At 31.3% G+C, this 15,787-nt stretch overlaps 1 protein-coding gene across 4 annotated transcripts in view; it reads right to left on the bottom strand.

The window, feature by feature from the left end:
• Positions 1-3,476: 3,476 nt before the first annotated feature.
• Positions 3,477-15,787, bottom strand: part of LOC119610251 (paired amphipathic helix protein Sin3a) — a 32,487-nt gene continuing 20,176 nt past the window's right edge. For 2 of the 4 annotated variants that reach the window (XM_037965386.1, XM_037965385.1), the window contains exons 11-12: positions 7,986-8,381; positions 3,477-5,164 (exon numbers count right to left, since the gene is read on the bottom strand). In XM_037965386.1, the coding sequence (XP_037821314.1) occupies positions 4,499-5,164; positions 7,986-8,381 (1,062 nt within the window). In that variant the 3' untranslated portion in view covers positions 3,477-4,498. Of the gene's footprint in view, positions 5,165-7,985; positions 8,382-13,738; positions 13,793-15,787 lie in introns of those variants that run through there. The other 2 variants (XM_037965384.1, XM_037965387.1) reach the window with 2 other exon arrangements.

Raw genomic sequence — 15,787 nt, 5'->3', positions numbered from 1 at the left:
CAAAAACTGATTTATTGAGTGAAAACATAAGAGTCCATTTTTCTGGGAAACTATCAGAGATAGAGAAAAAACAATGAAAATCTGTGATCACTTTGATTAACCATCAAAAACTGATTTATTGAGTGAAAACATAAAAGTCCATTTTTCTGGGAAACTATAAGAACAATGAAAATCTGTGATCATTTTAATTTCCCATCAAAAACTGATTTATTGAGTGAAAACATAAAAGTCCATTTTTCTGGGAAACTATAAGAGATAGAGCAAAAACAATGAAAATCTGAGATCACTTTAATTTCCCATCAAAAACTGATTTATTGAGTGAAAACATAAAAGTCCATTTTTCTGGGAAACTATAAGAGATAGAGCAAAAACAATGAAAATCTGTGATCACTTTGATTTCCCATCAAAATCTGATTTATTGAGTGAAAACATAAAAGTCAATTTTTCTCGAGAACTATAAGAGATAGAGCAAAAACAATGAAAATCTGTGATCACTTTGATTTCCCACCAAAAACAGATTTATTGAGTGAAAACATAAAAGTCCATTTTTCTGGGAAACTATAAGAGATAGAGCAAAAACAATGAAAATCTGTGATCACTTTGATTAACCATCAAAAACTGATTTATTAAGTGAAAACATAAAAGTCCATTTTTCTGGGAAACTATAAGAGATAGAGCAAAACCAATGAAAATCTGTGATCACTTTGATTTCCCATGAAAATCTGATTTATTGAGTGAAAACATAAAAGTCCATTTTTCTGGGAAACTATAACAGATAGAGCAAAAACAATGAATATCTGTGATCACTTTGATTTCCCATCAAAAACTGATTTATTGAGTGAAAAAATAAAAGTCCATTTTTCTGGGAAACTATAAGAGATAGAGCAAAAACAATGAAAATCTGTGATCACTTTAATTTCCCATCAAAAACTGATTTATTGAGTGAAAACATAAAAGTCCATTTTTCTGGGAAACTATAAGAGATAGAGCAAAACCAATGAAAATCTGTGATCACTTTGATTAACCATCAAAAACTGATTTATTGAGTGAAAACATAAAAGTCCATTTTTCTGGGAAACTATATGAGATAGAGCAAAACCAATGAAAATCTGTGATCACTTTGATTAACCATCAAAAACTGATTTATTCAGTGAAAACATAAAAGTCCATTTTTCTGGGAAACTATAAGAGATAGAGCAAAAACAATGAAAATCTGTGATCACTTTGATTTCCCATCAAAAACTGATTTATTGAGTGAAAACATAAAAGTCCATTTTTCTGGGAAACTATAAGAGATAGAGCAAAACCAATGAAAATCTGTGATCACTTTGATTAACCATCAAAAACTGATTTATTGAGTGAAAACATAAAAGTCCATTTTTCTGGGAAACTATATGAGATAGAGCAAAAACAATGAAAATCTGTGATCACTTTGATTTCGCATCAAAACCTTATTTATTGAGTAAAAACATAAAAGTCCATTTCTCTGGGAAACTATAACAGATAGAGCAAAAACAATGTAAATCTGTGATCACTTTGATTTCCCATCAAAAACTGATTTATTGAGTAAAAACATAAAAGTCCATTTCTCTGGGAAACTATAACAGATAGAGCAAAAACAATGTAAATCTGTGATCACTTTGATTTCCCATCAAAAACTGATTTATTGAGTGAAAACATAAAAGTCCATTTTTCTCGAGAACTATAAGAGATAGAGCAAAAACAATGAAAATCTGTGATCACTTTAATTTCCCATCAAAAACTGATTTATTCAGTGAAAACATAAAAGTCAATTTTTCTGGGAAACTATAAGAGATAGAGCAAAAACAATGAAAATCTGTGATCACTTTGATTAACCATCAAAAACTGATTTATTGAGTGAAAACATAAAAGTCCATTTTTCTCGAGAACTATAAGAGATAGAGCAAAAACAATGAAAATCTGTGATCACTTTGATTTCCCATCAAAAACTGATTTATTGAGTGAAAACATAAAAGTCCATTTTTCTGGGAAACTATGAGAGATAGAGCAAAAACAATGAAAATCTGTGATCACTTTGATTTCCCATCAAAAACTGATTTATTCAGTGAAAACATAAAAGTCCATTTTTCTGGGAAACTATAAGAGATAGAGCAAAACCAATGTAAATCTGTGATCACTTTGATTTCCCATGAAAATCTGATTTATTGAGTGAAAACATAAAAGTCCATTTTTCTGGGAAACTATAAGATTTAGAGCAAAAACAATAAAAATCTGTAATCACTTTGATTAACCATCAAAAACTGATTTATTAAGTGAAAACATAAAAGTCCATTTTTCTGGGAAACTATAAGAGATAGAGCAAAAACAATGAAAATCTGTGATCACTTTGATTTCCCATCAAAACTGATTTATTGAGTGAAAACATAAAAGTCCATTTTTCTGGGAAACTATAAGAGATAGAGCAAAACCAATGAAAATCTGTGATCACTTTGATTTCCCATCAAAAACATATTTATTGAATGAAAACTTAAAAGTCCATTTTTCTGGGAAACTATAACAGATAGAGCAAAAACAATGAAAATCTGTGATCACTTTGATTTCCCTTCAAAAACTGATTTATTGAGTGAAAACATAAAAGTCCATTTTTCTGGGAAACTATAACAGATAGAGCAAAAACAATGAAAATCTGTGATCACTTTGATTTCCCATCAAAAACTGATTTATTGAGTGAAAACATAAAAGTCCATTTTTCTGGGAAACTATAACAGATAGAGCAAAAACAATGAAAATCTGTGATCACTTTGATTTCCCATCAAAAACTGATTTATTGAGTGAAAACATAAAAGTCCATTTTTCTCGAGAACTATAAGAGATAGAGCAAAAACAATGAAAATCTGTGATCACTTTAATTTCCCATCAAAAACTGATTTATTGAGTGAAAACATAAAAGTCCATTTTTCTGGGAAACTATAAGAGATAGAGCAAAAACAATGAAAATCTGTGATCACTTTGATTTCCCATCAAAAACTGATTTATTCAGTGAAAACATAAAAGTCCATTTTTCTGGGAAACTATAAGAGATAGAGCAAAAACAATGTAAATCTGTGATCACTTTGATTTCCCATCAAAAACTGATTTATTGAGTGAAAACATAAAAGTCCATTTTTCTGGGAAACTATAAGAGATAGAGCAAAAACAATGAAAATCTGTGATCACTATGATTTCCCATGAAAAACTGATTTATTGTGTGAAAACATAAAAGTCCATTTTTCTGGGAAACTATAAGAGATAGAGCAAAAACAATGAAAATCTGTGATCACTTTGATTAACCATCAAAAACTGATTTATTGAGTGAAAACATAAAAGTCCATTTTTCTGGGAAACTATAAGAGTTAGAGCAAAAACAATAAAAATCTGTAATCACTTTGATGTCCTCCCCAAAAAAGTGTATTAAAACTGCAAACAATTTTTACAAAAATGTTAAAATTTTTATTGTTTTAAACTAGAATTGTTGTTTTTTATTTGTGTTTACTCAAAATTTATGTTTTTTTATATATATATATATGCTGACTTAAAAATTAAACATTTTATTTATAATATTATTAAGAGCATAGAAATATAACTTATAATTTTAGTAAACATTATTATTTAAAAAAAAAACTTATCAAGCCTAGAAAAAGAAATAATTATAAATGAAACACACAGAAATTAAAGAGAATTAAATATAGTAAGTATAACTAAATAGTTTTTAAACAAGTTTACAAGTGGTTTCTACTCTTTTTATGGGTTTGTGTGTGTGTGTTTTCTCAATTGCTGTATAGTTTAAAGGGATTTCATATTTTAAAAGAAAATGAAGCTTATAGTTATGACAAATAATAATAATAAAAAAAATGGGTTTTCATATACATATTCAATATATTTGTTTGGAGGGGGGGGGGTCATAATTAAAAAGCACATTTTACAGGCAAATTAATTAATAGTTAACTTATTGTAATTATGTAACAGTAAAATGTAAAAAAGAAGTAAATTGTTGTAAATGTTTAAATTAAAATTACAACGTTTATAGAAACATTTTATATTAATATAATTATAAATTTATTTTGTTATAATTACTCTTAGCTAAATTATTTTAAATATAATAGTGACTTTTTACAAGTGTGTTTTTGTTTAAACAATTTAATTTAAAAGAATAACATAATTGTTTTTCTTTTTTTTTTTTGTTTTCTTCTAAATAAGGAATCATTAATTTTTAATTTTAGCTGATTTTTTTTTATAATAATAATATTTCATTGTTTTTAATTAAACTCGACTATACAGCTATAGAATATATATTTTTAATTATATTTTACTTAAAACTTAAATTTGCAATTTTTTATATATTTTTAATTTGTAAAAAACAAGAAATGAAATTTTTATTTAAAATTAAAAAGAAAATGCAAGGGAGTTTTTATGTTAAAAACAACATTTGGAAGCTTTTTTTATAAATTGTTATTTAGTATTTAGGGTTTTATAATAATTAACTTTCCATGGGTCTAACTTGAGCCGGTTGTTCTTGTACCACTACCACTGAAGACTGGGCCAGACCTGCCACACTATTGCAATGAGGTGTAGGTGCTAAATTTGCCACATTCGTTGCGCCTGATTCAGTGGCATTGGCATTTAGGGAGGTTACACTAGCTAAAGTATTTAAATTTACTCCTGTAGCTGTTATGGCTGCTGTTCCTCCTCCTCCTCCTCCACCTCCTGTTGTTGGTGTAGTAGTGGTATTTGTGTTAACCAAACTTACATTAATATTGGCCATACTAGCATTAACTAAACTACTAACGGCTGCATTATACAAATTGCTAGTTGTTGTATTTAAAATATTTAGATTATTAATGCCTCCTCCTCCTGCTGTTGTATTGACGACACTGCTGCTTAATACTTTATAACGTTGATATGGACGATAGGGTGTCTTTTTTAAATCATTTTGTACAATTACTTTGGTTTTTGGTAATAACCAAGTATTTGTTGTTGACGAGGAGGTGGAGGTGGATGTTGTTATTGTCGTATTGTTGTTGTTATTGCCCAATAACCATTCGTTGCATTGTTGCTGCTGTTCGGCTGTAACGTGGGCTGTTAGCCAACGTTGAGCAAATTGTTGGAAACGTTTGAATTTACATTGGGTAATACGTAGATGACACTGTGGAAGAGAGAGAGAGAGAGAAGGAAGCATAAATTAATTAAATTCGGGTTAGTGTTAGATTATAGCAGTGATCAGTGTTTGATCAAGTTATAATCCTTATAATGGGATCACTAGAAACGACTTCAATAGAAGCCTTTAATCACTTTGCTAAACTGGATTCCAACGGATCTGTTGAAAATTAGGACTGACAACAGACTTGAGGCTTAATGTAGGTCCTCCAGACCTATCGAACATGCAAGTATTATAGACGAATTATAAAATCTTTCCAAACCATGCTTCCTTAGAAACTACGGTTTCATAACCTTGAAAAGTACGAGATTGGTCCTGCAGATCTATCGGACATACAAGTATTGTAGACGCGTTATAAAATCTTCTTCCTTAGAATCTACGGTTTCACAATCACGAATAGTACGAGATTGGAAGGTAAACTCTCTGTGTATACGAATGTCTCAAAAAGGGGAGAGGAGTGAATTGGCGTTTAGTAGTAATTTTCATTCCGAAATTTTGTATCAAGATAACATTCAGAATCGATTATGTTCAGAAACTATAGACAATTAAGCACACAATCTATCACTGTCTTATAATTTAAAGTCTCAGGCGGAAATGGCTGGAAAATATTTTCCACGATAGACTGGGGGATACAGCAGCGTGCAAGCTGCTTGGATTGAATCCCTTGGACCTCAGTCAGACTGGTATGTACTCACTATAACCAACACTCGATAGATTAACTTCTGCAAGTTTTTTATGATAAGGAAGATGACAAAGCATTAAATAGGATACCTTCTATGTCACTGACCTATCCATTAGGAGACAATTCGCTATAAATTCCTTGGGCAACTATTCTATGGCTTGTTCGCAGCACTATTTAACATTAGGTTGGACCATCTTAACGACTATATCACTACACTACAATGGAGACGAAAATATTAGCCCCTGATATTACACCAAAATGGAGGACTTAGACGTGACATTACGATCCTGCATGAATGAAAGGTACTGAATGACCAGAATGTGAATGGTCTTCTAGGATTATTTTTTGACTCCTTTGGTGAAATCTATAGAAAGTTGTTGAAGTGGGTTCTGTTCTCTAGAAAGCTTAACCTGCTGAGGCTAGGGGAAACTAGAGGAAACTCTAGAGAAGATTGTCCATAGCTTGTTCGACAGGTAGATGTTGAGGGCCCTTTACGAGATATTAATAACACCGGCCATAAGAAACAGAAAGGCGAGGAACGGGACGCTGAATTTTCTTGTCTATCTGGCCCCCCCGGGGGCATGTTATCTTGGCGAGACCTCCGCCTTGGTGTTATTGCAATCCCGGGGTATAAAGAGGTGGCCAATACCTCCAGTCTGACCGGGGCTGAAAAATTGGTTACAGTCTACTGCCTGGCTAAGTCCTTGCATAAATTGCTGGAGGTCAGACCAGAGAACCGCATAATCTGGTACTACGGGTGGCCAGTTGCCCGCAGGACTATGTCCTGGCTGGTCAGTTGGTTGAGGTACCTTCGGGATCCACGTAGTGGCTGTGGTTTAAACCCAAATTCGCGGGAAGAGTAAGTTGCGGTTAAAAGACTGATGCATGATAATGGTCAATATTTCGGGATAAGTTCGGTGCTGTTGCCGAAAACAACAGATACCCCACAGAGGAGTGACTGTGGGACTAAGCGTTGGAAATGGGTTGGTGTCAATTGTATATGATACGGAATGAATGTAGAGGTATGCGGGCCTCGTCCACCCGTATATCTAAATGAGTGTGTCGTATGTTTTTCTCTTATGAATGTGTCGGATAAATGAGAAGTGTGCTGGGTTGAATGATGATGGATGAAAGGTATCATATACAAGTGATACCGATTAATTTTCCTTCCTTGTCCAGATATGTTCAGAGTATACTCTGTTCATATCAGAATTACCACAGCGTGTCACTGTGAGTAAAAACAATGTCTACGGCTTATTGATGGATCGTGCTTCGGTCCACCGGTTACGTCTCTAGGTGCTGTTGCCGAATCAACAGAGCCATAGTAGTGTGGTTGGGCGACATTATGTCGGGGTAGATTGAGCTTGCTCATGATACCTGTCTTTCCCCAACGTGACTACTTTGGCAAGAGATTAGATAGCTCGAGTACTCCAGCAAAGTACTTGCGCATGGACCGGTCATAGCCAATGTGCAAAAATTGCCACCTGAGTTCTTCATTGAAGAAAAAGGGGCGATGGTAGACCGTTCTCAAGTCTACCCTGTGGATGAAAAAGACCACCGTGGGATAAGGCCGACACGGCAGGTGCTCACGTTAAAACTCTCGACAGTCTGTCTATCTGGCCGTTGCAATGGCAGATTCAACAACGTTCTCGTCAAGGCATATGCACTTTCTTAGGCGGCATTTAGCATTGCTAAATTCGATGCCGTTGTTCTGGGATGATCCACTGCCTAGAGACAACGGGTGAATATTGCCCCCAAACCGGTGAACACTCAAAAAAGTGATGGATTGGCAATAATATCAATCTGTAGATCGAAACAAGTTGGTGAGGGTGTTTTACCAATCAGACTAAAGCGCTCATGCGGAATGAATAGCAGAGGTCAAAAGTACATCAAGCAAGGGAATTAGCAAGTTGCTTAAAACACTAGCGGTGGAAAGAAAGTTTGGTAAACTTTCAGCGAACTCCCCTAGTGGTCTTTGCATGAAAATTAGTAAAGGAAAAGGCAACGGCAGTGACCAGCCTTTTTAGTAAATATAAATCAGTTTCATATATGTTTCTGTTTACCATAGGAACAAATTAAGATCCCCTAATTGTTTACTATAAAATATAAAAATTTAACATTACTCACCATTTTAGCCTTTCGCACCGAGTCCAATTTGAAAAATTTGAGATTCTTATTGATAACAAACACTTGACGACCGGAAGCATTTAATTTGATTTCATCACGATCATTTATAAAGTATTTCTCACCACCCGGGCAAACTAAGGCCGAACTACCCAAACGCTCTGGAGGACGTTTACTCCAGAAACTATGTAAATCGGCGGCAGCATTTAAAGGATTATTATTGTCCGATGAAGAAGAATGACCCACACTTGAGGCAGAATCTGTGGAGGAAGAACCACCACCACCACCACCTGCCATTAGAGACTTACGTTCCTGTAGCAAACGTAATTGTTCAGCCCTTAGGCAGGCAGAACGTTTATTGCGTTTAAGAAAACGTGGTTTACGCAACAAGTGCAAATCCTAAGAGAAAAATTTAAACAAAAATAAATTATTAGTTTTTTTTTTTTTAAAAGAAAAACAAAATAAGTTTTTTTAATTAAATAATATAAACATGCTAAATTAAAAAGTAAAAAAGAAAAGTTTAAAATTATTATAAAAAATTTTTAATTATTTTTTTTTAATAGTTTAATCTCAATTGTTGTTTATTATTACTAATAATAAGAATTATAATTAATACATGACAAGTAAGCTTATGTTGTAAGCGTACCAGGTCAAACATTATGTTAAATTTATTAAATAAAAAATTATACTTAATTAAAAATTATTATTAAATTATTTATAATTTATAAATATATAAAATTATGAAAACATGTTGAATTTTATGGAAATTTTGTTAAAATGAAATAATAATGTGGTGCTTAATTGGTTAATAAACAAGATGTTTTCATTTTTTGGGGGGATTTTTCTATATAAAACAAATAATTGTATATTTTATGAAAAATAATAATAAATGAAACTACAAGAGTTTTGTAAAGAAAGAAATAGAAATAAAAATTAAATATTGTTTTGTAAAACAAACTTGTCGGAGAATATGTACATATGTTTTTAGAAATAGTAATAACAAACTGGTTAAAAATTCACTTACAAATTATGTTCTAAACTGACATTTAAACTAAATTAGATTCAGAATGATTGTTGTCCATTTCAGGTTGAAATATTAGAATATCTAATCAATATCGTTAGCCAAACTACAATCAAATCACTAAGATTAGTTAAGGAATACCAGGTATTCTCATACGGAATCAAATAGATATTCAACAATCGTACTCGTTTGGCTACGGGGACATATGGATTCAATAGATAACTGTGATGCTGATGAAATAGTGAACATAGTAACCTCAATATTCGTTATGGATATAAACTACTACTGTACAATTCCTGTGCAAACAGATAACATGTTCTTTAAGCTTTCTCATAAAAGATGGAGTAACCCACAACAATAGAATCTTCCCCCAGAACGAACCGAATCATAATTGAAAGTTTTTTCTCTAGTCAAGAACTATCGAACACAGTGGAACTGTAACGACAACATAACAGGAAGATATTGAAAAATGCAGCAAGATTGCTATCATCACCAGGCAATGTAAACATTGTAATCAAGCAAAAAAGCTTGTTTTACCCTATAATTACTTCTGTAGATGTTATTAAAACCATTTTCTTGGTTATTGTTCCGCTGTAGGAGACTTTCTTCTTAAATTCCTAAGACTGCGATACTTTGATGATTTGCCAGAGGTGCATAACTAGTAGACAAAACTAGAAAATATAATTGCCTTTTAGGTACTGTTATTGTTGTTGTAAAAGTTCAACTGTACTTGTTGGTACAACTTCTGTAAAAGTTGTCAAGATCATCTTCTTTCTCATTTGTTCGCTGTAGGAGATATTCCTCTTTTACTCCTAGGACAGCAATGATGATCTGTCAGAGGTATTTAGTGCAAGACTAGAAAATCTTAATGCCTTTGATACTATTGTTGTACGGAAGAGCTAATTCAGTTGCTATTAAGGGCAAGGAAATTCAAGGAGACTGTATGATGATCTGTCAGAGGTATCTAGTGCTGAACTAGAAAATCGCAATGCCTTTAATACTATTGCTGAACGGAAGAGTTAATTCACTTGTTATTAAGAGCATATTTAAAAGCATGGGCAAGAGAATTCCCTTCAACCAAAACCAATAACATAAACGAAAGTATAATGTGAAGTCTCTCAATGGGAACAAACCTGAGGTTAGTTTAATTGTACTTCTCCTGACACAACATACAGAACTACAAGCAAAAGGAGCGGAATATGACGAATGTAGAGATTGGCAACTCACCTGACGGAACATACACGACTACAAGCAAAAGGAGCAGGATATGACGAATCTAGAGATTGATGTGAGAATGTTAAACACGTTGATACCAGCAGCGATTTAAACCCGAAAGACATCAGTTGGATTTTCAAGGGGTCGTTAAGCCAATACTGTTTTATTGAGTATTAGTGTGGTAGCAGGCAATAAAGCACACTTCTGATTGTAAGCTTCCACAGAAAAATATTGCTTATTATAAAAATATTCACCCGCCTCATGGCGTAACGAGTGTTTACACTAGTGTTGGCTTCGTCATTAAGGGGTCCGAGATTAGATCATCCTCAGGTTGTCTAACTAATGTAGTGTTCTTTAGACAGAAATATCTGCTATAGGATGAACAGTGATTTGTCTCAAGGGTTATTACATATCGGGAGATATGTGTATGTATGTATATATAAGGACAGCAAAGCTGTTATTAGAATTCAAACAAATGTCTACGATATTTTTAGTTAATCAGCGAATACAGTATGTTTCTAAATGAGATATTCTTCTATAATGCTAATATGGATCCCTTTTCACAACAAGTTTTAGGGTAACTGTATAGTCGAGGAATTAGTCAGTAACCCGCGCGATGAAAAGGTATAAAGAAATCGATGTCTTTACTATCATCTCTCTTACAAAAAGTAAGTTATTGATACAAAATGATTTGTATGTCCATGTCTAGCTGGCATCTATATAATGCCACTCATGCTAGAAGACTACGTTTTGAATACAATGACTAATGTTGAAGTTGGCATAATGAAGACATTATTCACATCATATATAAGTTGAATTATTTGGAACAGCGATTTATACTCAGTACAAAGGGGATCAGGATCAAATAAATCAGGCCCAGTAAACTGCCCAAGGATTGGCTGCCTTTGAACCAAAACTAACATCTTGCTAGATGCAAAGGCAATCATAGTACTTATAGGTGTAGTCTTTGGATTCTGATAATGGTTTTAACAGGTCATTGGGACTTATAGAACACAACTATACCGGACTTCTGCAGGCTATTCGAAAACTCGAAGGAGCGAGAGGAGAAATGATTAGTTCTTTCGGTTGGAGGCTAAAATGAACTTCACTAACTATCTACTAACTACTTTCTTCCTTCTAGCATCTTTCTAGTTTCTTATTTTTGATTCTCTTCTTATCGAAGGGATTCACAATGAACCCATCATTGCCTATAACCTAACCTAACATTTCTAAGGAACATTGATTGAAAAAGTAGTAAGTTTCTCAATCATTGGACGATAATTCCATTACAACAGTGATTAACTGAGCGCACATCAAGATCGATAGGCGTTTCTTCACGAAATGATATTTCAAGCTCCTTACACTTCACCCTAACCTAAAATTTTTTATCATTTTATCTATTTCTATTCAAAATAACACTTTTTATATGAATTTCAGATTATCTTTTATAAACAAATTAAAAAAAAAATAATTATATTAAAATTTACTTAATTATCAAGCCAATTTTTTATATATTATCATATAATCTTATGTTTGTTTTACAAAACAATTATTTAATTTTTATTATGAATGATGGAACAAAAAACTTACCTTTTAGATTTTTTTTTTTATAATTATGTTTATTAAGTATATATTTATTATTATCCTGATTTACGTTAATGTAGCGTTTAACGGAAATAATGAAAATATGTTTTTGTAAAACGAAAGAATATCATGCTCAAAAACAAATTTGAAAAAAAAAAAAACGAAAGACTGAGTCCAATTTAGACTTTTCTAAAGGATTGAGCCGCTTTAAATCAGAATCTTAACTCAGATTTTCTTTATCACATCTGGGATTTGAGATATCGTGTCCTAAAATTTGAAATAACGCCATTTTTGTCACTTTTTTGAGACCTTATAACAGCTCGAAGACAACTTTATTTATAAAGTGCTATATGCCATGTGAATGTCCATTCTGTGAACTTTAAAATAAGGGCTTAACATTACATCTTCTTTCTTCTTTGAGATATCTTCACCTAAAACTAGAAAACTCTTGGTTTTCGGTATATTCATGGTATTTTATACCCTACACTATACTATAGTGCGAAGGTTACTTATGCTTTATAAATATTGTTTATAACGAACAAAAATATTGGATCCACACATATCTGAGGATGTTACAATCTACTCAAAATCACTTTCTCATTCGACTTAACGATGTCTGTCCGTCCGTCCATCCATCAACTTCAACGGATGATATCTCAACAACTGCAGCAGATTTTTAAACAATTCAAAAAGTATTTTTATAGGAAAAAATGTTATGTTGTTTTTCCTTTATTTCAAAGTTGACAGAATGGACTTTCAGATGGCATAAAACATTTTATAAATAAAGTTGTCTTGCTGTTGTTATAACATCTCAAAAATGTCGTTTTTTCAGGTCATGATATCTCAAATACCAGATGTGATGGAATAATTTTGAGGCCAGATTTGGATTTAGAGCGGCTCAATCCTTTAGAAAAGTATACTTTGCTTTCTGGGTTAAAAATTTGTTGGCCTGTGTTATCAAGCAATGTCTAGGAGTGTAAAACATGCTTTTAGTTTAAAAAAACGCAATATTCTTTTTGCTGTTAAAACATATTTTCAAAGTTGATTAATTAAACAAAACAAATTTGTTGTTGTGTTACATTTTTTTTAATGTTTAGTACTTTTATTTAAAAAAATTTTAACTTTTCATAATTGTGTTTTTTTTTTTTCTTCTTATTATTTTTGTTAAGATAATTTTTTTTTTTTATAAGTTTTCTTGTCGCTTTTTATAGTTTTTTACAAATTTATATATAAGTTTTTTTTTGTAATAATAATAATAAAAAAATTGGCGTTTATTTTTTTGGATTTTTGCTTATTTTTAGAAAAATAAAGTGAAAAATTTACGCGTTTTAAAATTATTATTATTTTTAGGGGGTTTTATATACAAATAAAACTACTTAAACAATTAATTAATTAATTATTTATATAAAAAAAATAAAAACTCAACAGGTTTAGTATTTAATAAGTAAATACCTATAACTGTTAAGTTTTTTTATTTATTTAATTGTGTTCTTTTTACGTTAATTAACTAAAAACTTTTTTTTACAAACAAACTTTTTTTTTATATTTTGTTAAAATGATTTTCAAATAAAAAAAACAAACAACAAATTAAATAAGTTAAGTTATTTAAAAAAAAAGTGTATGAGTTTAGGTAGTAGTGGTGGTGGTGGTAGTAGTAGTGGGATGGATAAGTTGGTGATGTTTGGTTATGGTGATAGAAATGGTTGTTGGTGGTTGGTAGTAGTAGTAGTAGTGGTGGTAGTGGTTTGGCAGATACTTATACTATTAAACTTTTTAATGTTTTGTTTAATGGAAAAAAAGGCGAGCTTGTTTTTAGTTCAAAAATTCTACTAGGTTTAGAAATTATAAAAATTTTCATCGCTTGTTGTTTAGTTTAGTAAAAAATTATTGGGAATTTCACTACATAAATATTCGGTTTTAGTATTTTATTCTTTTAAATTATTTTCTGTATTAATTTTTTTTTTGTATTAATTTAAGCCTTGGGTTTGACCTGGTACGGAGAGAGAATTGAAAAAAAGAAAAAAATATTAGAGAAATGCATAAAAAGCATTAATTAGTGAGTTTCTAATTTGAAGAAAAAAATTTGTCAAATTTTATTTTTTTACAATCAATCAATCAATCAATCAATAATAGAGGAAAATATTATTGAAGCTTTTATTTTATATATTTTAATAATTTTAATAATTATATATATAAAAAAGAAGAGAGAGAAAAAAAAACAAACAAAATGTATGTAGAACAAACGCACAAACAAAAAGAAACACAAACTTAAAGTTACCAAAAAAAAAAAAAAAATAATATGTTGTTAAGTGCAGAGAGTATTTAAAATAAAATAGCTAATTAACATAAACAAATGATAACAAAAGTAGTAGAAAAAAATAAAACCAAAACACATTCCCAATACGTTATAGAAAAGTTATAATAAAGTAATTTTTAAAAATATTTTCATAAAATACCTACAGATATGGACAAAAATAAGTTAGACATAAAAAAAATCAGTAAAAAGCTTTTTTTAAGCCCAAAAAAGCTTACTTTTTGAAACTTTATTAAAAATACTTGAAAACTCAAAGAAAATTTTAAAGATTTTTAGGTTAAAAATTGCAAAAACTTAAGAAATTGCCTTAAAATAAATTTGAAAATATTTTTTTTATAAATCCTCGAGATTTTTACATAATTTTAGCACTTTAAAAAATTTTTCGAACTTATGTTCGAATTTTCGAAATTAAGTTCGAATTTTCGAACATTGCTTAAAAAGCTTATATTTAGAAACTGCCTTAAAAAACAAGAAAAATTTCACAATTATTAACAAAATTTTCAAGTTCGAATTTAAATAATTTAAGAAATTGTCCTCATATAAATTTAAAAATATTTTTGTGTAAATCCTCGCAATTTATAGATTATTTTAGCAGCTTTAAAAATTATTCGAACATGAGTTCGAATTTTCGAATATACATAAGTTTGAATTTTCGAACATTGCTCAAAATGCTTATTTTCTGGAAATACATACATTGTAAATTCTTTAAAATTATTATTTTTGGAAATAGCCAAGACTATGGACTAGTCTATAGCCTAGACTATTAACTAGTTTAAAGTCTAGACTATAGACTATGACTAGTCTATAGGAGTAGTCAATAGCCTAAACTATGGACCAGTCTACAGCTAAAACTATGGACTAGTCTACAGCCTAAACTATGTAGTAGTCTATAGCTTAGATTATAGGCTACACTATAAAGTAGTCTATAACCTAGACTATGTACAAGTCTATAGTTACAAGCTAAACTATGGAGTAGTCTATAGCCTAGACTATAGACTAGACTGTGAACTACTCTATGAACTAGTCTATAACCTGGACTATGAACAAGTCTATAGCATAGACTATGTACTAGTCTATAGCCTAACTATGGACTAGTCTACAGCTTAAGACTATGGACTAGTCTACAGCCTAAACTATGTAGTAGTCCATAGCTTAGACTATAGACTAGACTGTGGACTACACTATAAAGTTGTCTATAACCTAGACTATGTACAAGTCTATAGCCTAGACTATGAATTGGTCTATAGCCTAGACTATGGACTGGTCTATAGCCTAGACTATGGACTGGTCTATAGCATAGACTATGGACTAGTATATAGCCTAGACTATGGACTAATCTATAGCCTAGACTATGGACTGACTAGTCTATAGCCTAGACTATGGACTAGTCTATAGCCTAGACTATGGACTAGTATATAGCCTAGACTACAGACTAGTATATAGCCTAGACTATGGACTAGTCTATAGCCTAGACTATGGACTAGTATATAGACTAAACTATGGACTAGTCTATAGCCTAGACTATGGACTAGTTTATAGCCTAGACTATGGACTAGTCTATAGCCTAGACTATGGACTAGTCTATAGCCTAGACTATGGACTAGTCTATAGCCTAGACTATGGACTAGTCTATAGCCTAGACTATGGACTAGTCTATAGCCTAGACTATGG

The sequence above is a fragment of the Lucilia sericata genome, unplaced genomic scaffold, assembly GCF_015586225.1.
Source record: "Lucilia sericata isolate MDLA Ls3-8-SP2 unplaced genomic scaffold, ASM1558622v1 Contig001144F_arrow, whole genome shotgun sequence".
Lineage (NCBI taxonomy): Eukaryota > Metazoa > Arthropoda > Insecta > Diptera > Calliphoridae > Lucilia > Lucilia sericata.
The sequence above is the reverse complement of the archived record's forward strand: the minus strand, read 5'-3'. Positions and strand labels throughout refer to the sequence as shown.